Source organism: Coregonus clupeaformis, chromosome 4 (assembly GCF_020615455.1).
Source record: "Coregonus clupeaformis isolate EN_2021a chromosome 4, ASM2061545v1, whole genome shotgun sequence".
NCBI lineage: Eukaryota > Metazoa > Chordata > Actinopteri > Salmoniformes > Salmonidae > Coregonus > Coregonus clupeaformis.
In genome coordinates, this window is record NC_059195.1 from 10,708,174 (window position 1) to 10,735,666 (window position 27,493).

General features: G+C 42.9%; 1 protein-coding gene across 3 annotated transcripts in view; it reads right to left on the reverse strand.

The window, feature by feature from the left end:
- The window catches only part of LOC121551703 (pre-mRNA-processing factor 40 homolog A), a 34,837-nt gene extending 15,888 nt beyond the window's left edge, over window positions 1–18,949 (reverse strand). For 2 of the 3 annotated variants that reach the window (XM_041864432.2, XM_041864428.2), the window contains exons 1-12: window positions 18,904–18,949; window positions 18,078–18,155; window positions 17,816–17,959; window positions 16,187–16,270; window positions 7,736–7,754; window positions 7,609–7,631; window positions 7,466–7,507; window positions 7,085–7,195; window positions 6,412–6,532; window positions 6,139–6,163; window positions 3,129–3,350; window positions 2,595–2,700 (exon numbers count right to left, since the gene is read on the reverse strand). In XM_041864432.2, the coding sequence (XP_041720366.1) occupies window positions 2,595–2,700; window positions 3,129–3,350; window positions 6,139–6,163; window positions 6,412–6,532; window positions 7,085–7,195; window positions 7,466–7,507; window positions 7,609–7,631; window positions 7,736–7,754; window positions 16,187–16,270; window positions 17,816–17,959; window positions 18,078–18,155; window positions 18,904–18,906 (978 nt within the window). In that variant the 5' untranslated portion in view covers window positions 18,907–18,949. The remainder of the gene's footprint in view (window positions 1–2,594; window positions 2,701–3,128; window positions 3,351–6,138; window positions 6,164–6,411; window positions 6,533–7,084; window positions 7,196–7,465; window positions 7,508–7,608; window positions 7,632–7,735; window positions 7,755–16,186; window positions 16,271–17,815; window positions 17,960–18,077; window positions 18,156–18,903) is intronic. The other variant, XM_041864443.2, reaches the window with a different exon arrangement.
- Window positions 18,950–27,493: the final 8,544 nt, after the last annotated feature.

The window sequence follows — 27,493 nt, forward strand, 5'->3', positions numbered from 1 at the left end:
TGGCTCTAACCAGAATAGAAAGAGGAGTGGGAGGCCCCGGTACACAACTGAGCAAGATGACAAATACATTAGTGTCTAGTTTGAGAAACAGACGCCTCACAGGTCCTCAACTGGCAGCTTCATTAAATAGTACCCGCAAAACACCAGTCTCAACGTCAACAGTGAAGAGGCGACTCCGGGATGCTGACCTTCAGAGTTGCAAAGAAAAAGCCATATCTCAGACTGGCCAATAAAAAGAAAAGATTAAGATGGGCAAAATAACACAGACACTGGACTTTTTCTTTGCAACTCTGCCTAGAAGGTCAGTATCCCGGAGTCGCCTCTTCACTGTTGACGTTGAGATTGGTGTTTTGCGGGTACTATTTAATGAAGCTGCCATTTGAGGACCTGTGAGGCGTCTGTTTCTCAAACTAGACACTAATGTATTTGTCCTCTTGCTCAGTTGTGCACCGGGGCCTCCCACTTCTCTCTATTCTGGTTAGAGCCAGTTTGTTCTGTTCTGTTAAGGGAGTAGTACACAGCGTTGTACGAGATCTTCAGTTTCTTGGCAATTTCTTGCATTGAATAGCCTTCATTTCTCAGAACAAGAATAGACTGACGAGTTTCAGAAGAAAGTTATTTGTTTCTGGCCATTTTGAGTGTGTATTTGAGTCAGTGTATTTGAAATACAATTTGGCAGACTATTTGGTTTTTACAAATAACCATTCAAATGTGCAAATAAGAGTACTTGTTTTGGGCTGTGTATTTGAAAATACTTAAATACACAAAAAGTATTTTAAATACCAGATACTCAAATACACATGTATTCCCAATATAGCCCTCATACCATCATGGCCACCTAATCATCCCCAGCTTCCAATTGGCTCATTCATCCCCCTTCCTCTCCCCTGCAACTATTCCCCAGGTCGTTGCTGTAAATGAGAATGTGTTCTCGGTCAACTTACCTGGTAAAATAAGGAACAAAATAAAATACATTTGAACCAGTTCTGCCGTTTATGGGAACATGTATGCATGTGTAGCCTATCTGAAAGATGCAACAAGGAGTGGTGCTAAGATTCTCTGGCTTGTTCCATCCAAGGCGATACATTTTCTTAAAACTGCAATATGTAACTTTTTGGGCGAGCCGACCAAATTCACATAGAAATCTGAGTTATAGATCTGTCATTCTCATTGAAAGCAAGTCTAAGAAGCGGTAGGTCTGTTCTGTGTGTGTTATTTCTATGATTCCAGTTCTTAAGTTTAGTTTTTTAGTCTTTTACTTTTGTACACCAGCATAAAATATATTTCACAGTGAATTAGATCACCGTACAATGATTCTCTACACTATACTTGCTAGTTTTGTCACATTAACTGAAATTAGGCTTACTATTAGAATTTTAGCAACCAGGAAATGGCAGAGCAATTTCTGCATAGTGCATCTTTAATTACTAATAGGATGCAGGGTTAAGAGGGGTTGAGTACCAATAATTTAAAGAAATGCCAGAGAGAGACAGCTTATGTAAGTGGCCTTTTTGCCTACCTTTCTCCAGTAGAGCGACTCATTCATCCATTATGAACAGATGATTTCTGGGCATGCATTTGCCTTGTCACAGTATGAGTCCCAAATGGCACCCTATTCCCTATAAAGTGCACTTGTCAAAAGTAGTGCACTATACAGGGAATAGGCTGCTATTTGAGACACAACCAGAGTTATTCTAACCCAGTGGAGCACGCCACTCTCCGCTGTCTTAATCCGGACCCGTGCCTTCATCCAATAACGCTAATCATAAAGACAGAGCCATTAAGATCTCGCAGGGAAACGGTGAGCGCAATCTCAGAGGAGCTTTGTGTGCCAAATTAAAAATACCTAAATATAGCTGTGCTGAGCCACCTCCTTGGTCAAAATAAACACATCCACCGCCACAGCAACAGGAGGCGCGGTGAGGATTAGCAATCATGCTAAAACCTGAGAGTGCTCACGATGAGTGAGATGGATTAAGTGTGGAGTCCAGGAGGGCCATATTGGTAAACAATCTTTAGGTGGGAGGACACTCCACCTTTATTACAGTCGAGTCATTACAGCGCTACGAGCACCTTATTATCAAACCGGATTAAAATGGTTCTCAGACAAAAGTGTGTGGTTGAGATTCAGTTTGATGGCTAGCTAGGAGAGCTGCAACCAACTCAGTGGCCTTGTGGTTAGTGTCCGCCCTAAGATTGGAAGGTTGTGAGTTCAATCCCTGGCCTAGTCATACCAAAGACTGTAAAAATGGGACCTGATGCGTCTCCGCTTAGCACTCAGCATTAAGGAGATAGATTGGGGGTAAGGCCCTGTGATAGACTAGTGTCCTGTCCAGGGGGTGTACTTGTACATCAAGCTGCCTCACACTACAGAAACAGGAAATAGGCTCCTGCCCTATGAGTCGTTCCGGCTCGCACAAGCTGCAGGGGCTTCATTGACACGGTTGATGACTGTGCTTTGCCTTTATGAGCGAGATGTAATGTTCAGATTATATAATTTCCAATGACCATTGGGATGACACATTGCTGATGATTCATGCAGGAGTCCCGACTGAGCAGCCGGAGAGTAATGAAATCCCATATGGAATCCTCACCTTCTCCTTCAGGAGCTCTTTAAAGGCCTGCTTGGCCTCTTCTTTCGTGTTCCACTTGTACGTTTTCTTCACCAGCTCTGGCCTCTCGTCCTTTGAAGCGTCATTACTAAAGGAGAGAGAGAAAGGAAGAAAAATATATTAATAATGTCCTCAGATAAAACAGCACCAAGGTTTTTGGTAGTCTGATGGTGTGTGTTCTTTTTTTAGAGATACATTGCTCTGGGTATTTTGAAGTTTTATTGGCATATTTGGATTAGAATATGAGATGGGGAGATAAGTAAAAGGGAAACTTTACTTCAAGGGCATATGTGGTCCATGGGTGGCACATTACCACTAGACCAGCCCCTGGCAATGACGGTATGTGTTCTGATAATGTAGGTTGCCCCACTGACAGGAAAAGCTGATGTTTACCATAGGTTTGTACATTAGGGTCGGTGCCTTTATTACAGTAGAGTAATATTCCTGGTGAGTTCATTGTAAGCCTGTGCTGTGGGCCTGTCTCTATACTCTCTGGGGGTAAATGGGCTGTAGTACCTGGCTGAGGCCTCCATGACGGCCGCGTCTTCTGTGGAGTTGACAGGCGTGTCAGCGCTGACCTCAGCTACATGCATGGGCACCTGGGACATCTGTTCCTCCGAAACTGTTGTAGCCGGCATCATGACCGGCATTTCCATCATCATGGTCGCCATGACAGCAGCGCTGTCGAGCTGAAGGGTGGGGGCGATAACAGTGCAAGGAGCGCCTACCTCCGATGTCCTGCAATCAGTTCAGTTAGTAGTGACGGAGGACCTTGATAGCGCATTCCCCATGATGCTCTTTGTAATAACAACAGGAGAGTGCCTCTTCAATGTCACAATAATTACGACATTCCATTCTCATAGATCTATAAATTATAGACCAAGATTACAGGAGATGTCTGATCATTTGATGAAGTTAATGTGTTCCGTCATCTACAAATATATTTTTTCCTTTAGGTAATACAGTCTGTAGAGTAGGGTTGGGCGGTATCCAGATGTTCATACCGTTCCTGTACCATATTGGGTATACGGTATTACAGGCAAGGGGCGCTATTTCCTTCCCCCCAAAAAAACTATGTAGGCAGCAGGGATCTTGATCCAGGGGGGGATTGATTGTCTCTGCTGTAACCAAGAAGTTTGATCTTGCAAGCTAGCCACTTAACTAGCAAGTTAGCAAACCAAATGCATAGCTGGAGCCCTGAGCTGGAGATAATTTATTTGGCACATCTTCGATAGTTAACTTATAAACTGTGGGTCGGGCGGACGGAGGGGTCGAGTCGCGGGAAGGACGCAATATCTGGACTGTAGTCACACATTGGTTATGATTAAGTGCTTAAACTAGGCTATATGTAATTCTTCTCATTTAAATTGTTACAAAAGCCACAAACAATATCATTAAATCCCTGTTAAGAATAAAACACTAGTTAAGTTTTCCTTGGTAAAGGAAAGTCGCAACAGCGGTCCAGAGCAGAGCACCCAGCCTACCTCATTGAAGATGCCATCGGAGGAGACGATGACCCACCTAGAATGGTGGAGAGGAAATGAGGGTCGCTTTCCAGTCATGGCCAACGTCACCCAAAATACATATGCATCTGTGCAACAAGCACTCCGTCTGAACGCGTTTTCAGTACAGCAGGAAATATTGTCACTCTACTCCCAAGTCTTTAGATAGGTCTACGACAGGGTAAAAAACAACTAGACCTAATGGTTCCTCATTGTACTTTTTATTTAGTTTTAAATATAGCCTATTTTTAAATCCAGATGCATCTTATTCGAAATAAACATTCTGTCAAGCCTTGAAATACTTATTTGCACTGTTTGTTTTTTGCACTATTTGGTTATTTTCATACTTATTTTATAACTTGAATATTTAGGATTTTTACAGTTTGATATAAAAGACATAGGGATAATGGGCCTAAGCCAAGTTCATTCCTTTTTCAAGTTTTATAAAGTTTTACAATCATTTGTTGTATCTGATTGTTGTTGGCGTTGATATTAATGCACAATTTGTTAGTAAGCTATTCAATATGCATTTATTTTGTATTCCCGCTTATTGAAAGCGCTGCTGCGGGAGCTTGTGTAATGCCCGTTGAGCAAATTCAAGGACATTAATAAACACTTAGACAATATTATAAATATTAATTCATAAGTGTAACTTGTAGAAGTCAGGTGCTGCAAAGAAGGACCTAGAAAAACTGCAGTTGGCCCAGAACAAAGTGGCACGTCTTTCTCTTCACTGTTATCAGAGGGCTAATATCAATAATATGCATGCCAGTCTCTCTTGGCTAAAAGTAGAGGAGAAACTGACCGCATCACTTCTTTTTATAAATAAATATGAATGTGTAGAAAATTCCAAATTGTTTGGATAATGAACTTACACACAGCACTGACACACTTACCCCACCAGGGGTCTTTCCACAGTCCCCATATCCAGGACAAATTGAATAAAACATACAGTTTTATATAGACCCATGACTGCATGGAACTCCCTTCCATCTCAGATTGCTCAAGAGAAAAGCAAACCTGGTTTAAAAAAACAGAAAGCGACACCTCACAACTCCCCTATTTGGCCTAGATATTGTGTGTATGTATTGATATGTAGTGACATTTTACATTTATGTAGTTCCGAAACTTGAGCTGTTCTCGCAGATTAATGTTCTGTATTATTTCATGTTTTAGGTTTTGTGTGGGCCCCAGGAAGAGTAGCTGCTGCTATCGCAACAGCTAATCGGGATCCTAATAAAATACCAAAGTAACGTTTACTGCAACCTTTGACAGTATGAGTAGTAGGCCTATGTTGTTTGGTTTGCGAGGATGGATTTTCCAACGGAACAATTTACTTGGCCTAAACTTTGATCAAGTAAAGCAGAAACGTATCAGGTTTGTTTAAACTTCCTATTCATTTACTCTTTCTTGCAATTGTTTGTTCTCTCTCTCATTATTACTATATTATGTTTTTATTTAGGCTATTTGCAAACAACTTTCTGATGTAGAACTCCGCTAGGCCTATAGATTCATTCGATGGTTGATCATTCAAATTGAATGGGGATTGGGGAGAAAAAGGGAAATCAAGATTTTTAAACAATAAGCCAGACAACGGAGTGTCCGCTGCAAAAGGCCCATGATCATCCAACATTGGAGAGGAGGAAAAAAAACACGTTATCTGACATTTTGCGCTGCTTTGGTGCTCTCCGTTGTCTACAATCTACATTGTTCTCTTGCATTATTACATTTACATTTTAGTCATTTAGCAGACGCTCTTATCCAGAGCGACTTACAGTTAGTGAATACATATTTTTTTTTGTAGGCTATGGCAAATAGGGAATAGGCCATTTGGCATGTTGCGCTGTTGTGCGCTGCCCGACTCCGTTCAAATTCAAAGGCTAAACCATCGTTTGTGACATCACAATGTTGTCCACGTCGATGATGGCTGTCAATCATCGTCGATATATGATGCTATCGTAATATCGCCCAACCCTACCGCACAAGCAAACTGTAGAGTAGCGGTAATAATAAGCAGCTCTTACCCATTCTCCTCTGCTTTTATCATGGCTAAAAGAGAGGAGATACACCTGTTAACAATGCCTCGCAGGAAACTTTGAGGAACACATTTCATGTCTAAGAATGAATAGTGCAAAGATGAATTCATGCAAAGGGATGAGACTGATCTATGATTACCAGTAGCTGTTTTTGTCTGACGACCCCCTGCTATTTACACTGGTCTAAAGGATGAGTAAATGCGACCCCTGGTAGATCACTTCACAGTAGATTATAAAAGGATCATTAATGCACAGGCTCACCTTCCAGATCTTCAAGCTCTTTGGGTTTGGTCCACCGGGACTCCTTAGTCTGGGAGTTGTAGTAGTACGCTTTGCCATTGTCCGATTTATACTCCTTCCATGGGCATTTAGACAGCATTTGCTGCAAAGCACAAAGCAAAAATTGTGTCTCTCTACCAGACCTGGGTTCAAATACTATCAGGTATTTCAATTACTTTTCAATACATTTCAAAACAAGTATTCAGACATTCAGTATTTGAAAAGACTTTCAAAAACAATTTGGTTGACAATTAGGTTTTTACAAATAACCATTAAATACTAAAATAAAAGTACTTGCTTTGGGCTGTGTATTTGAAAATACTAAAATACACAGAAAAAAGTATTTAAATAACAAATACACATGTATTTGAACCCAGGTATGGTCTAGACACGCTCCACAAATGGTGGCAGTGGCTAGAGAGCCTGGGAATGGCCTCTACTGTTAATGAGAAGATAGTTGGGGAGGGATAGTAGTTACGTTCCAAATGGTACCCTATTCCTTACATAGCACAAATGTTTTATTTTTTACAAGCCCTACGGGTGCACTATGAAGGGAAGTGGTGAACTATGAAGGGAACAGGGTGACATTTAGGATGCAGCCATAGCGTGTGTGGGGGGAGGGATGGGGACGGGGGTTCAGTTTGTAAGGCCTTACTTCTGCAGGAGATTTCAGGTCGTCAGGCTTCTCCCAAGAAGACTGTTTGGTCTCTGTGTTGTAGTAGTAGGTCTTCCCATCCAGAGACTTGTGTTCTGTCCACAGAGACTTCTGAGGATGACAATAACACTTTGCCTTCACCACTCGACAACACCCTTGCAACAGGTAAATGAATGGCTCTGTGATACAAATTCTACATTTGCAAGGAAAGTATTATATTTCAAACCATTAACCAAGCAGTATTTAATCAACAAAAAAAATCTCCATCGATGGCTGGAAGGCTATAACAAAATTCAATTAAGGCTATATCTTTGGACAGAAAACAATGGTCCATCTGTGGTTAGGAAGAGTAAAGGCTTCCACTTCAAAATGTTCACTAACCTTCTTCGGTTGGTCATCCTGTGGCGTGCCATTTGTGGTACCCTGTTGAACATTACACATAGCAGGGTCGGTCATTTAGATACTGCTAGAGATCATTACATGAAATTAAATTAACTTATCCACAGAAATTAGGCTGTACTTACAACTATTCCTGGCACAGCAGTGACTATAAAAAAAAACAATGTAATAATTAGAATTCATCAAATCACTTGGACGACAAAAATAAAAGCTCTCTCTAAATTTAAAGAATAGATTGATTCAAAGCCTTACCAGTTGTGTCCACTCCAGGCTGTGGAAGATATATTTTTATTAGTTAACAAAATGATTATGACCTGAATTTGCTTCATTAACACAACACAAGCTTGTACCCTCGAGCGTCTAACACAAAGACAAAAATCTCTGTGGTCTTGATACATCCGAGTTGACAGGTGGAAGGTTTATTTGACAGCTTGCAGCTCTTAGTGCATAGAGTTAAACAGCTGGCTGCTGTCAAAAGCAAAACACAGACTGAAATGTAGCTTCCATAAATCACTCAATCATTTGCTTGAGGGAAAAACCTGAAGTGTAAGGATGTGATGCTCCATTTAACAAGATGTTTTAAGTGACAAAAAAAAGAAAAAAAAAAGGTTTTTCTTTGACTTTTCTCCAATTTAAGATTGAAATGATCTTATCCCCGAAGCACTTTGAATGTCTACTGAGACACAAATTGTATTCATTTGAGCTACTCCACTCTACTATAGATAGCATTTATCCAAAGCAAACTGACATATACAGTGCCTTCAGAAAGTATTCAACCCCCTTGATTTTTTCCACATTGTTGTGTTACAGCCTGAATTTAAAGTGGATTAAATTGAGATTGTGTCACTGATCTACCTCAATGTCAAAGTGGATTTTTTTGTGCAAGGAAATTAAAAGGCTGATTTGCTTAACTCTCTAGACACCAAAGGAATCTCCAGAGTTAACCAACCCTGTGAACGGGTATGATATCTTGTCAACTTTGATAACGGGTTTGATTAGATAGCTCTGCAAGCGTTATGTCAAAATATGTTAGTTTCTCACAAAATATGGAGTTTCCCTGAGCAACTATCGTCATTTACTGCTGTCACGCCTAGGGCTGTTGCGGTGACCGTATCACCGCCACACCGGCGGTCATGAGTCATGAAGGCAGTCAAATTCCATGTGACTGTTTAGTCACGGTAATTAGGCTTCTCCAAGCTCTGATGCTGCTGATGGTCATTAGTAGCCTACCAAACTTGCTAACTGCCTGGTACTCAGCACTCTATTGTCCCTCTAATCACTCTGACATCAATACAAATGTAATCGAAAATTGAATCAAACACTTCATGAGAGCACATGTGCTCATGTTGCGCAACATTTATATAGGCTATGCAATTGCGTGAGAAAACAGAGTGATGGCCTCTACTAAATAGAGGAGGATCCCATCAGCTTTCTATTGGCTAAGCCTACTATATTTATTTTTCAACTTTCCTAATATTAAGCACATTGCTTATCTTTACAACAGGAGTATAGCCTACCTGGCTGGCATGAAAATGAACCACGGGAAAACATTTACATTTTAGTCATTTAGCAGACACTCTTATCCAGAGCGACTTACAGGAGCAATTAGGGTTAAGTGCCTTGCTCAAGGGCACAGACAGCTTTTTCACTTAGTCGGCTCGGGGATTAGAACCAGCGACCTTTCGGTTACTGGCACAACGCTCTTTACCACTAAGCTACCTGCCGCCCCATTCGCTATTTAAGTGCATAGATGACATTTTTACCCTGCCCCTGCTTCGAGATAGGTGCATGATAATGGTCCATTCTAATTCAAAACAAAAGTTCACACATATATTATTTAGTATATGTAAAGACAAGATTAAATCAAGAATAGTCTGATGGGTGACAATATTAGCCTATAACTTGTGAATTATATATTATCACTTGTGAATGATGGCCAGCGTAAGGCAAGAATCAATACCTTTTTGCGACTTTTTCAAATCATAGTTGCACACCTCATGTAGCCTAGCCCATAGGCCTATATGTTTTCATAAGGTTTGTATCACAACTAATGTGGCCAAATAACTTCTTAAAATTAAGCACATTAATCCGCTTTACAAGGGGTGTAGAGCCTAACTGGCATACATAAGCAGCGCGTGAGTTTGGGGAAGATAATTCTCACCATAAAAATGCACCTTTATAATAAAAGCATTAAATGCATAATCGCATTTGTGGTCACTTTTGATAATGGTGTTTTCCCGCTAATAGAACATTTGCGCTTATAGCCTACCGCCGTGCACGCATTGCTGCGCTTATAATGTGAAGAAATAGACTAATAGTTTATCAACATTTTAAGCTAAACGTTCTGATCTGTTGCATCAGCCACATTGTGTAAAAAAAGTTTTTGGGATGCTAGTGCTTAATATTAATTTGGGATCTATCGCATCCCACAACTGTCCCAGACTATGTTTGGAATATTTATTTCTCGCACAGAATAGGTCAACTTTTGTACAATGGGGGATAGTAGATTGACATAGGCTAGTGCTTTTGCTGTTCGTTAGGCCTACTCATCTTGTTGGCTGACAAAAAGTAAATGTGGACAGTTCTTCCAATTTCTTCAATATGCACCTCGGAATTGGATAAGGACGCACGCAGTTGCGTCCCCGATGTGTCGGTCTTCACTTGTAGCCTGTGAGAAAGACCAGATCACGTGATGGAGAGCCATGTGAGTGAGACGTGGTTCGGAGCACGCGGCACTCAGGGAGAAGGGCACAACGCAGCACTCCGGGCCAAGGGCACAACGGCCACTGGCTGCTAAAGGCATGGATTTTTTTAGGATTCATTATGGCCACACAAAGGGGATGCCGCCGTGAAATTCGAGGCATTATCAAGTGCTTGTCGAATTGTGAATGAGAGACTGATGAAATGTGTACAGCCTGCACAAAAAACAAAGCAGAGCTCATGCCTTTCAAGCAACTTTTTTCAAATCATCATTAGAGTCGCATCATGCAGCCTTACAATGTATATAAAATCTAAACATATAGCCCAACATTTGTATCACAACTAAAGTTACATGAATAACTCTAAATTAAGCATATAGGAGTACCTGTTTCTTTGTTAACAGCTCAACATAGAATAACCGCATGTGCGCACTCCCTCAAATTGTTTGGAGAAAATATCCTTCCTATTTTATTCCGCTATGTTCAATTGTATTCTTCATACTATAAAATAATATAAAATAATGTCACGGAATTCTAAGTAAATCTTGTCTGCTAAATGAACTAGTGTAGCCCACATCCATATGGCATAGACAGACCAGGGCCTGACATAAGGACAACTCAGAGTATGCTATTCTGTTCTTCTGAAATAGACTACATTTTCTTCATATCATGCTTCTTTAGACCTGTCTAAAATAAATAATGGATTTATTGTGAAGGTGTAGGCTATATTACATGGATTTATTAGACTTATTAAAATGTAGATGTTCCAAAGGTCTGCATCAGTGTCTTGTAGGCTGTGTGTGGAAGCCAGGAGATGCTAAATGTGTTTGTCAATTACCATGAGACTGACAGTTATTTGCTTGACAATCACCGTTTGACGAAATTTTGTGACCGACACAGCCCTAGTCTCGCCCAGTATGTACTTTCAAAAAAGGTCCAAATAATTTTTTACAAGCAACAGAAAAAATGTCTTGTCTATGTATTGTTTTTTACCAACTGTGCATCACCAAATCTACCTCTTCAGAAAGATCGCTGGAAAAACATACCCTATATTGTTTACTTACATTAAATATTATTACCTTCCATGTAGCGCGTGTCAAACAGGTTGATATGACGTTCATACATTGTTGTAGGTGATAAAATCAGTGCTCTTTTGGGATACTGTACTGCTGCTGGATCAGCCGACATGTGAGTGGCAGTAATTAATGATTTATTGGAGGTGCCGAAGAGGTGGATTTGGCGCATGCGCACTTGGTCAGAAACAATACATAGATTCTTTCCAGACACCATTTTCCCCCCCAGTTGCTTGTAAAATTTTATTGGACCTTTTTTGGAAGTATATACCGGGTGTGACATCAGTAAATGACGATAGTTGCTCAGCGAAACTCCATATTTGGTGTGTAACGAACACATTTTGACATAATGCTTGCAGAGCTGTCTAATGGGAAAATAAATGGTAGCTAACTGGGCTAGAGGAGACTAGTCATATTCATTGTCTCCTCCTCTGCCCAGATACTGGATCAATGGTTAACATGACACTAGAAGACAAATTAACCTTTCAGCAGGACAATAACCTAAAAACACAAGGTCAAATACACACTGGCGTTGCTTACCAAGACGACATTGAACGTTCCCGAATGCCCTAGTTACAGCGGACTTAAAAATCGGCTTGAAAATCTATGGCAAGACTTGAAAATGGCTGTCTAACAATGATCAACAACCAACTTGACAGAGCTTGAAGAGTTTTAAAATAATAAATGGGCAAATATCGTACAATCCAGGTGTGCAAAGCTCTTAGAGACTTACCACAAAACACTCACAGCTGTAATCGCTGCCAAAGGTGATTCTAACATTGAATCAGGGGGTTGAATATTTATCTAATCAATACATTATAAAAATAAAACAATTATGTTAGACATTTTCTTCCATTTTGACAGAGTACTTTGTGTAGATTTAAATCAATTTCAATCCCACTTTGTAAAACAACAAAATGTGGAAAAAGTCAAGGGGGTTGAATACTTTCTAGTGCTGAGCGATTAGTGCTTTTTGAGATCGGGTTGATTTCGGTTAGATTATGAAAAATTATACCTTGGCATTGTTGAATACTCGTTTTTGATTGGCTTGAAGGGCATTCTAGAGCATATTAGCACGGTAGAATTCAATGTCAGAATCCCTTACATAATCACAGTTTTCGGTTTCTATTCAAAAAATGGTTTTACATTAAATGCACTGTGTGGGTTGAATGCTGTAATACAGAATAAAACAATTAATAAAAGTCCCATGATGGTAGTGTCTGCCCATTACTGCTTAACCATAATTTATTCACATTAGTTTCCTTTAATAAAATATTTCAGTTGTGTATATTACATATGTTTTATTTCATTTCAAGTCATCATCTCATCTCTATAGAGCTGCTGCCTATGTGGCCTGACGAAATCACTATTTTAGTAGTTCTTCAATGTAAATAAGGCATACTTTTATGACTGCTGAATACCATCTACCAATCACTTAGATCAGGGTTTCCCAAACTCGGTCTTGGGCCCCCCCCGGGTGCACATTTAGTATTTTGCCCTAGCACTACACAGCTGATTCAAATAACCAACTCATCTAGCTTTGATTATTTGAATCAACTGTGTAGTGCTAGACCGAGTTTGTGAAACCCCTGATTTAGATCATTTATTTTCAGGAAGAAATACCTCAAAGAAACTGCTTTCTTTCCCTCACGATCACACGTTCTCTCTGCCTCTGTGTCTGCTCCACACAGACTTTGTTGTCATTCAACGAGAGACGACTCGTTTTCATGCACATCTTTTCATTGAGAAACACTCCACCAAATATCTTAGTTAGATGTAAAATTGCGCAACTAAGATCCCCATGGCAAAAACATCAAAAGTTATTTTAGATTAATTCTGACTATTTTGACGACGTGTGTACTGGCTACAGCATCTCAAAATGGACCCGTCCCTGACATTCACACCCCTACTCAATACAACACATTGAATTTAACTTCACACTTTAGTGTTTCCTCTAGGATTTCTTTCCAGCAGTGGTGGCAATGTTAGCTGTTTTAAAGCTAATTTCCTGCAATTCTACACATTTTGGGTAAGGGAATACCTAGACAGTTGCACAACTCATTGTATTCAAATGTTTCTTCCGCATTTAACCCAACCCCTCTGAATCAGAGGTGCAGGGGGCTACCTTAATCGACGTCATCGGCGCCCGGGGAGCAGTTGTTGTTGGGGGTTAACTGACTTGCTCAAGGGTAGAATGGCAGATTTTGCGTAACTTTTTAGAGCTACATGACCAAATTCACATAGAAATGTGAGTTATAGATCTCTCATGCTCATCTTGTTTTTGTGTTTTTTTTTTACTTCAAACAGCTGAAAATACAATTCTCTCTCTCTCAGGCACCAAACTGAATTTAAGAAACACCAGAAAAAGAGATGGATTTTTCAATTAGCTTAAAATTACATTTATTAGGCATATTCATCTTACCTTCGTTGCATCTCTTTCATTAGGCTATCTATCCCTTCTCCGTGTGCCATCCAAACGTGTACATAGCCAAGGGGTACCATGTTGTTAGCTAGCTAGCCATGTAACATGACTAAACAAGGTGAATTGTTATCAAACCAAAAACCTGCGGCCCACGAGTAGTTTAAAATGGCCCAATGACATGGTTTCTAAAATTATATACAGTGGCTAGCGAAAGTATTCACCCCTCCTTGGCATTTTTCCTATTTTGTTGCCATTAAAAACAGATTTTTTGGGGGTTTGTATCATTTGATTTACACAACATGCCTACCACTTTGAAGATGTACAATTTTTGACTCCCCCAAAGTCAATACTTTGTAGAGCCACCTTTTGCAGCAATTACAGCTGCAAGTCTCTTGGGGTATGTCTCTATAAGCTTGGCACATCTAGCCACTGGGATTTTTGCCCATTCTTCAAGGCAAAACTGCTCCAGCTCCTTCAAGTTGGATGGGTTCCGCTGGTGTACAGCAATCTTTAAGTCATACCACAGATTCTCAATTGGATTGAGGTCTGGGTTTTGACTAGGCCATTCCAAGACATTTAAATGTTTCCCCTTAAACCACTCGAGTGTTGCTTTAGCAGTATGCTTAGGGTCATTGTCCTGCTGGAAGGTGAACCTCCATCCCAGTCTCAAATCTCTGGAAGACTGAAACAGGTTTCCCTCACGGATTTCCCTGTATTTAGTGCCATCCATCATTGCTTCAATTCTGACCAGTTTCCCAGTCCCTGCCGATGAAAAACATCCCCACAGCATGATGCTGCCACCACGCTTCACTGTTGGGATGGTGTTCTCGGGGTGATGAGAGGTGTTGGGTTTGCGCCAGACATAGCGTTTTCCTTGATGGCCAAAAAGCTAAATTTTAGTCTCATCTGACCAGAGTACCTTCTTCCATATGTTTGGGGAGTCTCCCACATGGTTATGGCGAACACCAAACTTGTTTGCTTATTTTTTTCTTTAAGCAATGGCTTTTTTCTGCCCACTCTTCCGTAAAGCCCAGCTCTGTGGAGTGTACGTCTTAGTGGTCCTATGGACAGATACTCCAATCTCCGCTGTGGAGCTTTGCAGCTCCTTCAGGGCTATCTTTGGTCTCTTTGTTGCCTCTCTGATTAATGCCCTCCTCGCCTGGTCCGTGAGTTTTGGTGGGTAGCCCTCTCTTGGCAGGTTTGTTGTGGTGCCATATTCTTTTCATTTTTAAATAATGGATTTAATGGTGCTCCGTGGGATGTTCAAAGTTTCTGATATTTTTTTATAACCCAACCCTGATCTGTACTTCTCCACAACTTTATCCCTGACCTGTTTGGAGAGCTCCTTGGTCTTCATGGTACCGCTTGCTTGGTGATGCCCCTTGCTTAGTGGTGTTGCAGACTATGGGGCCTTTCAGAACAGGTGTATATATACTGCGATCATGTGAAACTTAGATTGCACACAGGTGGACTTTATTTAACTAATTATGTGACTTCTGAAGGTAATTGGTTGCACCAGATCTTATTTAGGGGCTTCATAGCAAAGGGGGTGAATACATATGCACGCACCACTTTTCCGTTATTTAATTTTTAGAAACAAGTTATTTTTTTCCATTTCACTTGACCAATTTGGACTATTTTGTATATGTCCATTTAAATTACAGGTTGTAATACAACAAAATAGGAAAAACGGCAAAGGGGATGAATACTTTTGCAAGGCACTGTAGTATGTGTGCCAATTCACGGTAGAATGGGGTTTGGGTTAGTAACTTGTGGTGTAAAAGGTGCAAGCATGACTGACTGTCACTTTGCTCCGTTTTTCCTCTATGGCAGTAGCACTCAGAGGCTGTGTCACAGCGAAGTCTGACTGGCCTGCTTGTTCTTACAGGCAAAATTAAAAGATATCTAAGTATACACTTCGCTCGCGCTGCAGGCTGTAACAGAAACCCCATCACTGTCTGCACACCCCAGCTCTCCATCACGGCTAAATAACATTTAAAAACTGATGGAGATGCGCCGAAAGAACGGACGGAGAGAAGCTGCTGAGTTGGCTAATGGCTGGTTAGGGGATGCGGCTGGCTGCTCACAGCTGTCACACATGATATTGGATGAAGCACTCATCTCTCAATAGATGATACACTGCGTCTGCGCACTGTCAGACCTCCACCTCAAACTCTTTTTTACGGATCTACACGATTCACATGGAGTACCTATTTTGAGATCAAAATGGTGAATATCGCCAAAAAGTGGCAAGTTTGCATCCCTGTAAGAGATCAAGTGTACCTGTACATTTCTATGAGGAAAAGATGTTGCTAATTAAGTTTTTAAAATGAGAAATGTATAATTATCATGGAGATGGGATGTACATGTTCAAGTTGTATTGGTAAGTGTTCCTACACTTTGCCGTGTTAGCTAATGGTGTCACGCCTGACAACTTGTGGGCTCTATTTTAAAAAAAAGTGTAAAGCACAACAGTGAGGCAGTAGAGGAGGCAGGCGAGTGAGTTTACCGGTCCTGTTGGCTGCATCGCCGCAGCTGGCATGTGAGGGGGCATCATCATCCCGGGCATCATAGGTGGCATCATGCCTGGCATCTAATAAAAGAGCATCATGAAATATTCATCGGACCCGTTAAGCCCCCTCCCTCCCGCCCGCCTGGCACACTGGGTATTAATACACAGTGAGAGCAGCCGTGGCAGGGTGAGAGCGACTGACTGAGTCTTATACAGTGCGAACGGAGCCACAGCTTGTGATCTGTGAAGCAGTGACGCTCCAATCTGCAGCTCCTCGCCGCCACCTGAGCCCCGTTTCTCAGGCAGGCAGCTGGATCACACACATCTAGGATCACACCTTTTTCATTTGGATAATGAGATCACACACTCCCCTCCGTATGTATTTGGACAGTGACGCTAACATTTGGAATTTGGCTCTATACTCCAGCATTTTGGATTTGAGATCAAATGTTTCATATGAGGCGACAGTACAGAATGTCACCTTTTATTTGAGGCATACCAGGGCTCTAGACTTTTGCCCAATAGGAAGTGAATGGTGAATAATGTAGTCATTTTTGACTCACTTTTAGTAAAAAGAGATGTTTGTGAACACTTCTACATCAATGTGGATGCTACCATGATTATGGATAATCATGAATGATGAGTGAGGAAGTTAAAGGGGCAAAGATCATACCCCCCTCAAAAAAATGCTAACCTCGCCCATTACCCCACCCCAAAAAAAATATATATATTGTAAAGTGGTTATCCCACTGGCTATCATAAGGTGAATGCACCAATTTGTAAGTCGCTCTGGATAAGAGCGTCTGCTAAATGACGAAAATGTTAATGGTGAGAGGTTAGCATGTTTTGTTGTAGCCTCTAACTTTCTCACTCATCATTTTCAATGATTTTTCACTCATGATTTTTCTTAAAAGCCCAGTGCAATCAAAAATGTGATTGTCCTGTGTTTTATATATATTTCCACACTATAAGGTTGGAATAATACTATGAAATTGTGAAAATTATGATAATGCTCTTTTAGTGTAAGAGCTGTTTAAAAAGGCCGCTTGAAATTTCAGCCTAAATAAGTTAATAGACCAATAAGAGAGTTCCGAACCTCTCTGCCATTATCACAATGTCACAGTATTATTCCAACCTTCTTTTGGAAGTATATATAAAACACAAGAAAATCACATTTTTTACTGAACTGGGCCCTTAAATCCAAAATGCTGGAGTATAGAGCCAAATTTTACAATTTTGCATCACTGTCCAGATACATAAGGAGGAGAGTGTTAGTGTATGCTGGCAGCAAATAGTACAACCCAAGTGATTGGAATATTTTTGTACCGACTCTTGGGAAAAGGTAGTGGTACTTAAATAACATCGCTACACACTCTAAAGAGTCACCCAAAGCTAAGCTTCTGGTCCAACTCCAACATTGTACTTCCTAGGTCTCCAGCAAAATTCAATAGGCCTACGTTTAATTAAAATCTAATCACTATAAGAGGCTACGCATTGGTGTACTAGGCTGTTGAGAGCTAAACTGGAAAATTCCAACAAATTCCAAATGATTGATCTTTAAGGGTGTGGCCCATGTTTTGGGACGACAAGTGATCATGACATCTTAAAGCTTGATAGTCGGCTCACCTGTCCCATCGGTGGCCCTCCCATAGGTGGCATCATGCCAGGTGGCATCATGCCAGGCGGCATGGGAGCCATGTTGGGAGGCCTCTGTCCCATGGGTGGAATTCCCATTGGTGGGTAATGAGGCGGCATTCCAGGTGGTCCCATCTAGACAGGTGAAAAAAAGAATGACATGCTGTGAGATTCAACACACTCAATGTGACCCCATTTTGAGATGCCATTGGGAACACATAGAAGATACGGGTGTTTTCCAACACCAACTTACAAAAGGCGGTGGCATGCCTGAGGGTGGGACACCAGCAAAAGGAGGTGCTTGGCTCTGGCCATTATTACCATCTGAAGACTGGACATGAATGAACAAGAGACCCCATTTATAGTTACAGCTTGTACGTTAATATGGCTCAAACCTGTCCTGTACTAGGCCTACTCCAAACGGAAAACGTTTTGCAATTTAAACGAGTTTGTATTGGACAAATTCAGGTCGGTCCCTCCCTGTTTGCGATGTATGCTTCCGTTTAGTTCCTAGAGTAAACGCTTAGACGGTTTCGTTGCGAAACGTTTTGCAACGGAATCCAACTAATGAATACACCCTTAGCTTCTCGCGGGCTGTTTAGTTAACCCAATTTTGCTAATAACAGGCAGGCTAGCTAGATAGCTAATACAGTTACCGCCAATGCTAGCAAACATAGCTACCTAGCTAGCCTTAACTATTTAATACATTGACTAACTAGCTAGCTGCTATTCTCGCGGAGTGTCAACCCCAACATCTTACTAGCTAGTTAGATAACGTGATTTGTTCACACACGTCTAACTCATCCACATTACCCACATTGCCGCTTGTCTAACTTTTGCTAGGTACTGAAAAAGGCTAACGTTAGCGGAGCAGCTGCAAGCTAGCTAACGTTAACTGTTGGCTTAGCTAGCAAGCCGGCTAATAACAGTTGCAGAAACACACCAAGCTAATTAAATACAGCTATGTGGGTTATCCCCTTTCATACAACGATTGTTTATGGCAAACACTCCATACAGTAGGGGATTTAAATTAGCTAGTAATTCAAAATATGGACATATTATCAATAAACTGTACTCACCATGTTGACTTCACGGTGAGCGTCCAGATCTGGCCACTCCACAATAACCTGCGATCTGATTGGTTAGTTTGCCTCTGAATGAAAGGGCAAAGGTGAACCAAAGTTTCTGAATACCATCTGCGCACAGATTGTAACATGTCATTCTGTCGGTTAGACAACAGATTTTTCTTAACTCATGGATTCTTGAAAGACTGGACCATATCAAAAAATATATTTTGATTTGTTTAACACTTTCTTGGTTACTACATGATTCCATATATGTTATTTCATAGTTTTGATGTCTTCACTATTATTCTACAATGTCGAAAATAGGACAAATAAAGAAAAACCCTTGAATGAGTAGGTGTGTCCAAACTTTTGACTGGTACTGTATATATGTATAGTGTTGTGAGTATGCATAGAGTCAGTGCGAGATAGGGTCAATGCAGATAGTCTGTAACAATTTAATTAACTATTTAGCAGTCTTATGGCTTGTGGGTAGAAGCTGTCTCTGAGCCTGTTGATCCGAGAGTCGATGCTCCGGTACCATTTGCCGGATGGTAGCAAAGTGAACTGTCTATGGCTTGGGTGGTGGAAGTCTGTCAATTGTTCGGGCCTTCCACTGACAATGCCTGATATAGAGGTCCTGGATGTCAGGGAGCTCGGCCCCAGTGATGTACGGGCCGTCTGCACCATACTCTGTAGTTCTTTTGGGTCGAGGGCGGTGCATTTGCCATACCAAGCTGTGATGCAGCCAGTCAAGATGCTCTCGATGGTGCAGCTGTAGAACGTTTTGAGGATCTGAGGGCCCATGCCACATTTTTTCAGCTTCCTGAGGGGGAAGAGGTGCTGTTGTGCCCTCTTCACGACCACGCGGGTGTGTGTGGACCATGGTTAAGTCCTTAGTGATGTGGATGCCAATGATCTTGAATCTTTCAACCCGCTCCACTACAGCCTCGTCGATGTGGGCGTGCTCTCCCCTCTTTCTCCTGTAGTCCACGATCAGCTCCTTGGTCTTACTGACTTCGAGGGAGAGGTTTTTGTCCTGGCACCACACTGCCAAGTCTCCGACCTCCCTGTAGGCTGTCTCATCGCCGTTGGTGATCAGGCCTACCACCGTGGTGTTGTCAGCAAACTTGATGGTGTTGGAGTCGTGCGTGGCCAACCAGGCGTGGGAGAACAGGGAGTACAGTAGGGGCCCCGTGTTGAGGGTCAGCATGGCGGAGGCGTTATTGCCTACCCTCACCACCTGGGGCCGGACCGTCAGGAAGTCCAGGAAGTCCAGGATCCAGTTGCAGAGGGAGGTGTTCAGTCCCAGGGTCCCGAGCTTGGTGATGATCCAGGAGGGGACTATGGTGTTGAACACTGAGCTATAGTCTATGAACAGCATAGTTCTCACATAGTTATTTCCCTTCTTGTCCAGGTGGGAGGGGGCAGTGTGGAGTGCAATAGAGATTGCGTCATCTGTGGAACTTTTGGGGCAGTATGCGAATTGGAGTGGGTCCAGGGTGTCTGGGATGATGGTGTTGATGTGTGTCATGACCAGCCTTTCAAAGCACTTAATAATTACAGATGTGAGTACTACAGGGCAATAGTCATTTAGACAGGTTACCTTGGAGTTCTTGGGAACAGGGACAATGGTGGTCATCTTGAAACATGTTGGGATTTCCGACGGACAAGGAGAGATTGAAAATGTCAGTGAAGACACTTGCCAGCTGGTCATCGCACACTGAGAACGTGCCCTGGTATTAACCTGTTGTAGGGACGTCGCGCTGACCGGCTGACGAAAGACCAGGCCAATTCTAAATGCCTGGCAGTTGGTAGACCGTACCCAAGACACATCTACTCGCCCATCGGCAGTACAACGGTAGAGATTAAAAGACGTGACAGAACCCGGCCACTCTTTTCCCCCTTTCCCAACAGACTCCGGATTACAAGATAATACTCCAGAGTGCCATTAAACAGCAGAACATCCAATTTGTACGTTCTATCCAGGACAGGATGACACCCTAACAGCAGGGGCCCACCAAATGGCTCACCCTGCTCTAAATGGACAGAATCCAGACCATTCTTATGGAATCAGGAGAACATTCTTGTTAACACCAAAATCCTTGCTTTTTTGGGAGAAATCATTAAATAAGGCTGGAAGGCAAGAAGTGTACTGATGCATTCTATGATCATTGTGTGCTGTAGAAATGTTAAATTATATTGTGTATTCTCCCCGTTGTGAATAACCTCAAGGAGAACATTCCATGTTTTGTATCATTATGTAGGGAACATTATGCACTGAACAATGACCCACCTTTCCCGGTTGTACAAAGGATTTATCCATCAATAACAGAACAATATTCAATTCCCTATGGAAAGGGACTCTCCTCCCTGGGGCTGGGTGCACCTCCTGGTAACCGAGACCATGGAACGTTTCAGCCAATCAGGCAAGGAGCCATGTTTCATGAGTTGAAATAAAAGATCCCAGACATTTTCCATATGCACAAAAAGCTTATTTCTCTTAATTTGGTGCACAACTTTGTTTACATCCCTGTTAGTGAGCATTTCTCCTTTGCCAAGATAATCCATCCACCTGACAGGTGTGGCATATCAAGAAGCTGATTAAACAGCATGATCATTACACAGGTGCACCTTGTGCTGGGGACAATAAAAGGACACTCCAAAATGTGCAGTTTTGTCACACAACACAATGCCACAGATGTCTCACGGGAGTGTGCAGTTGGCATGCTGACTGCAGGAATGTCCACCAGAGCTGTTGCCAGATAATTTTTTGTTAATTTCTCTTCCATAAGCCGCCTTTAGGGGGGGGGGGGGCTCACGCCCTGGACGACGGGGCAGCAGGAGGCCGGGATAGAGTGGTTCAGCGGGTTGGCAAAGGAGGCCGCCAGGTTACGGGAGTCACTGGTCACCAGGGGGAAGGAGAATGTAGAGGCACGGCGAGAGGTACTGGGGTGTGTTGCCAGTCCGGTCCGGCCCGTTCCTGATCCCCGCGTAGGGCCAGTGGTGTGTGTCCCCAGTACGGTCCGGCTTGTTCCTGTCCCTCGCACGAGCCTGTGGTGCGCGTCGCCAGCCCGGTCCGGCATGTTTCTGCCCCTCGCACCAAGCCTGTGGTGCGCGTCGTCAGCCCGGTCCGGCCTGTTCCTGCTCCCCGCACCAAGCCAGTGGTGCGCTTCGTCAGCCCGGTTCGGCCCGTCCCTGCTCCCCGCACCAAGCCAATGGTGCGCGTCGTCAGCCCGGTCCGGCCTGTTCCTGCTCCCCGCACCAAGCCAGTGGTGCGCCTCGTCAGCCCGGTTCGGCCCATCCCTGCTCCCCGCACCAAGCCAATGGTGCGCGTCGTCAGCCCGGTCCGGCCCGTCCCTGCTCCCCGCACCAAGCCTGTGGTGCGCGTCGTCAGTCCGGCACAGCCCGTGCCTGTTCCACCGGTGCCTGGTCCGGCACCGGTCAGCTGCTCCACTCCGGAGCTAGAGCAATCCGCTCCACCAGTGTTCAGTCCAGCTCCGGCCAGCAGGGCCAGACCGGACCAGGGGCGCTTTGGGGGGTTTGTTGGAGGGTGGGGGTCAAGCCCGGAGCCAGAACCGACTCCGAGGAGGAATGCCCACCCGGCCCTCCCCTGTTCGGTTTATGTATGGCGCGGTCGCAGTCCGAGCCTTTGGGGGGGGGGTACTGTCACGCCCTGGCTCTGGGACTCTGTTATGTTGATCCAGGGTGTGTGGTTTCTATGTGTTTTGTGTGCTAGGGTGATTATCTAGTTCATTTGTTTCTATGTTGGCCGGTGTGGTTCTCAATCAGAGGCAACGTGTATCAGCTGTTGCTTGTTGTCTCTGATTGGGAACCATACTTAGGCAGCCTGTTTTCCACAGTGTGTTGTGGGATCTTGTTCCGTGTTTGGTTAGTGTCTATTGCCAAGGACGTCACGTATCGTTTTGTTGTTTTGTTCGTGTGATCATTAAAAATAAAAGTATGTTCGCATTCCACGCTGCGCCTTGGTCCTCTGTGTTCGACGATCGTGACACGGCTTCTTCACCTGCTGGATCGTCTGAGACCAGCTACCCGGACAGCTGATAAAACTGTGGGTTTGCACAACCAAAGAATTTCTGTACAAACCGTCAAAACCGTCTCAGGGAAGCTAATCTGCGTGCTCGTCATCCTCACTAGGGTCTTTACCTGTACTGCAGTTTGGCGTTGTAACCGACTTCAGTGGGCAAATGCTCACCTTCGATTGCCACTGGCATGCTGGAGCAGTGTGCCCTTCACGGATGGATCCTGGTTTCAACTGTGTATGGCGTCGTGTGGGTGAGCAGTTTGCTGATGTCAACATTGTCAACAGAGTGCCCCATGGTGGCGGTGGGGTTATGGTATGGGCAGCCATAAGCTATGGACAACGACCACAATTGCATTTTATCGATGGCAATTTGAATGCACAGAGATACCGTGACGAGATCCTGAGGCCCATTCTCGTGCCATTCATACGCCGCCATCACCTCATGTTTCAGCATGATAATGCACGGCCCTATGTCACAAGGATCTGTACACAATTCCTGAAAGCTGAAAATGTCCAGTTCTTCCATGGACTGCATGCTCACCAGACATGTCACCCATTGAGCATGTTTGGGATGCTATGGATCGACGTGTATGACAGCGTGTTCCGATTCCCACCAATATCCAACAACTTCGCAAAGCCATTGAAGAGGAGTGGGACAACATTCCACAGGCCACAATCAACAGCCTGATCAACTCTATGCGAAGGAGATGTGTCGCACTGCATGAGGAAAATGGTGGTCACACCATATACTGACTGGTTTTCTGATCCACGCCTCTACCTTTTTTTAAAGGCATCTGTGACCAACAGATGCATATACAGTGGGGAGAACAAGTATTTGAAACACTGCCGATTTTGCAGGTTTTCCTACTTACAAAGCATGTAGAGGTCTGTAATTTTTATCATAGGTACACTTCAACTGTGAGAGACGGAATCTAAAACAAAAATCCAGAAAATCACATTGTATGATTTTTAAGTAATTAATTTGCATTTTATTGCATGACATAAGTATTTGATCACCTACCAACATTTACATTTTTACATTTACGTCATTTAGCAGACGCTCTTATCCAGAGCGACTTACAGTTAGTGCATACATTATTCTTTTTTATTTTCATACTGGCCCCCATGGGAATCGAACCCACAACCCTGGCGTTGCAAACACCATGCTCTACCAACTGAGCTACCTCCCTGCCGGCCATTCCCTCCCCTACCCTGGACCAATTGTGCGCCGCCCCATTGGTCTCCCGGTTGCGGCCGGCTACAGCAGAGCCTGGATTCGAACCAGGATCTCTAGTGGGACAGCCTTAGACCACTGCGCCACTCGGCCACTTAGACCCTCAGTAAGAGCATTGAAGATGGGTCGTGGCTGGGTCTTCCAGCATGACAACGACCCGAAACACACAGCCAGTGCAACTAAGGAGTGGCTCCGTAAGAAGCATCTCAAGGTCCTGGAGTGGCCTAGCCAGTCTCCAGACCTGAACCCAATAGAAAATCTTTGAGGGAGCTGAAAGTCCGTATTGCCCAGCGACAGCCCCGAAACCTGAAGCATCTGGAGAAGGTCTGTATGGAGGAGTGGGCCAAAATCCCTGCTGCAGTGTGTGCAAACCTGGTCAAGACCTACAGGAAACGTATGATCTCTGTAATTGCAAATAAAAGTTTCTGTACCAAATATTAAGTTCTGCTTTTCTGATGTATCAAATACTTATGTCATGCAATAAAATGCAAATTAATTACTTAAAAATCATGCAATGTGATTTTCTGGATTTTTGTTTTAGGTTCCGTCTCTCACAGTTGAAGTGTACCTATGATAAAAATTACAGACCTCTACATGCTTTGTAAGTAGAAAACCTGCAAAATCGGCAGTGTATCAAATACTTGTTCTCCCCACTGTATGTTTATTTATTTTATTTATTTTTATTTCACCTTTATTTAACCAGGTAAACCAGGAGAACAAGTTCTCATTTACAACTGCGACCTGGCCAAGATAAAGCAAAGCAGTGCGATAAAAACAACAACACAGAGTTACATATGGGGTAAAACAAAACAAAGTAAAAAATACAACAGAAATAAATATATATACAGTGTGTGCAAATGTAGCAAGTTATGGAGGTAAGGCAATAAATAGGCTATAGTGCAAAATAATTACAATTAGTATTAACACTGGAAAGATAGATGTGCAAAAGATGATGTGCAAATAGAGATACTGGGGTACAAATGTGCAAAATAAATAACAATATAGGGATGAGGTAGTTGGGCGGGCTAATTTCAGATGGGCTGTGTACAGGTGCAGTGATCGGTAAGGTGCTCTGACAACTGATGCTTAAAGTTAGTGAGGGAGATAAGTGTCTCCAGCTTCAGAGATTTTTGCAATTTGTTCCAGTCATTGGCAGCAGAGAACTGGAAGGAATGGCGGCCAAAGGAGGTGTTGGCTTTGGGGATGACCAGTGAGATATACCTGCTGGAGCGCAGACTACGGGTGGGTGTTGCTATGGTGACCAATGAGCTAAGATAAGGCGGGGATTTGCCTAGCAGTGATTTATAGATGGCCTGGAGTCAGTGGGTTTGGCGACGAATATGTAGTGAGGACCAGCCAACAAGAGCATACAGGTCACAGTGGTGGGTAGTATATGGGGCTTTGGAGACAAAACAGATGGCACTGTGATAGACTACATCCAATTAGCTGAGTAGAGTGTTGGAGGCTATTTTGTAAATGACATCGCCGAAGTCAAGGATCGGTAGGATAGTCAGTTTTACGAGGGCATGTTTGGCAGCATGAGTGAAGGAGGCTTTGTTGCAAAATAGGAAACCGATTCTAGATTTAACTTTGGATTGGAGATTCTTAATGTGAGTCTGGAAGGAGAGTTTACCCAGTTATGTGAAATCCATAGATTAGGGCCTAATGAATTTGTTTCAGTTTATCAAAGCGTGACACGAATAATAGCCACGACCGACCGAAATCCTTCTGCTGCTCAGAAGTCAGCATACTTGGTAACTGGAAAGCACCCTTACTTATTGATCCACCCCGATCTCAATGAGTGGAGGCCAAACACCAATATTGGAATTTGAACGATTGTCCTCTGCTCTCGCTTTGATCTCAGTTGGACGAAGACACCACCCTGGAACTGTTTGAACAGGGACCTTCTCCATTTTACGCACTGAAAGTACGTTTGGCAATCCAACCAGATATTGAGCTACTATGGAATTCCACGTGCGGCCTTTTCTCACTTCTTTAATTCCCATTGGTGTGAGCGTGTAAAACAGTGTGTACCTCAATACTGCTGAGGCTATCTCTCTCTTAAATTGTCTACTTTCTTGTTTAGAATCATCGTGAAATTATTGCTTGTCCTATTCTTGTGAGTTAAAAGAAACCATCCTCTTCTTTCCCCTCCCTTCCCTTTTTCTAACTACTTCATCATTGTTTATAATTTTCCCATAATCTGTCACTGATTCATTTATCCTGTACTGTCGTATTAAACTGTTTTTATAATAAATCTTCTTCATGTTATAAAATAATATCACTGTCTCTGAGATTTTGAACTCTACAAAACCTTCAGATTATAATTGTGACATGTAACGTTTATCCCTACTTGCTAAAAAAGTTTCCTATCAACTTAAATGATAGGTGGTACCCTGTTTACTGTAGAATATAGATACCTCCATATTCTATATTCCATAATTAATTATCCAATGAATCAGACATTATCATAACGTTAGGCCACTCTGCTACACTGTTTAAACGTTTTACTCACATCGGCCATGGAGAGCGAGAGCACACGGTCATCCGGAACAACAGCGGCTTTCATGCAGGACTCTGAGTTGTTTTCCTCTAAGCGAACATAAAAGGCATATAGCTCGTTTGCTAGTTCTGCATCACTGGGCATCTCACGGCTGGGTTTCCCATTGTAATCCGTTATCATCTGCAAGCCCTGCCACATACGACGAGTGTCAGAGCCGGTGTAATAGGATTCCACCTTCCGCCTATATTGTCCTTTTGAAGTCGAAATCGAGGTTACTAACTGTTGATCTTATGTCCAAAAGTTGGTCATATGTGATAATAGTATCAACTTTCTGTACAACAAAAGTAAAGATAAACACGAAAAAAAGTCACTAAATAGCAAAGTTGGGTTGGACCTCGTAAGATGTCGGCCTTCTCCGTCGGCGCTATCTTTCTTCAATGTTTGCTACTTTGCGTGACAGTTTGTACTGAACGACACGTATTTCCCAAAACAGTGCGTACCGTTCTTCAATAGCCTTTGAGGGACGTTTTCTCCATAGACGATAGACTGTATATGCATAGAGTTTCTAAACCCAGAGGTGCAACATCGCGAGACTGTTCCTGGAGAGCTATTGCCCTGTAGGTTTTTGCTCCAACCCTAATCTAGCACACCTGATTCTAATAATTAGCTGGTTGATTAGCTGAATCAGGTTAGTTACAACTGGGGTTGGATTGAAAACCTACAGGAGGGTAGCTCTCCAGGAACAGGGTTGGAGACCCCTGCTGTACATGTTACGGCCCTGTTACACTATAGCCGTCATCCATTGAGGAAATGCTTATTTTGA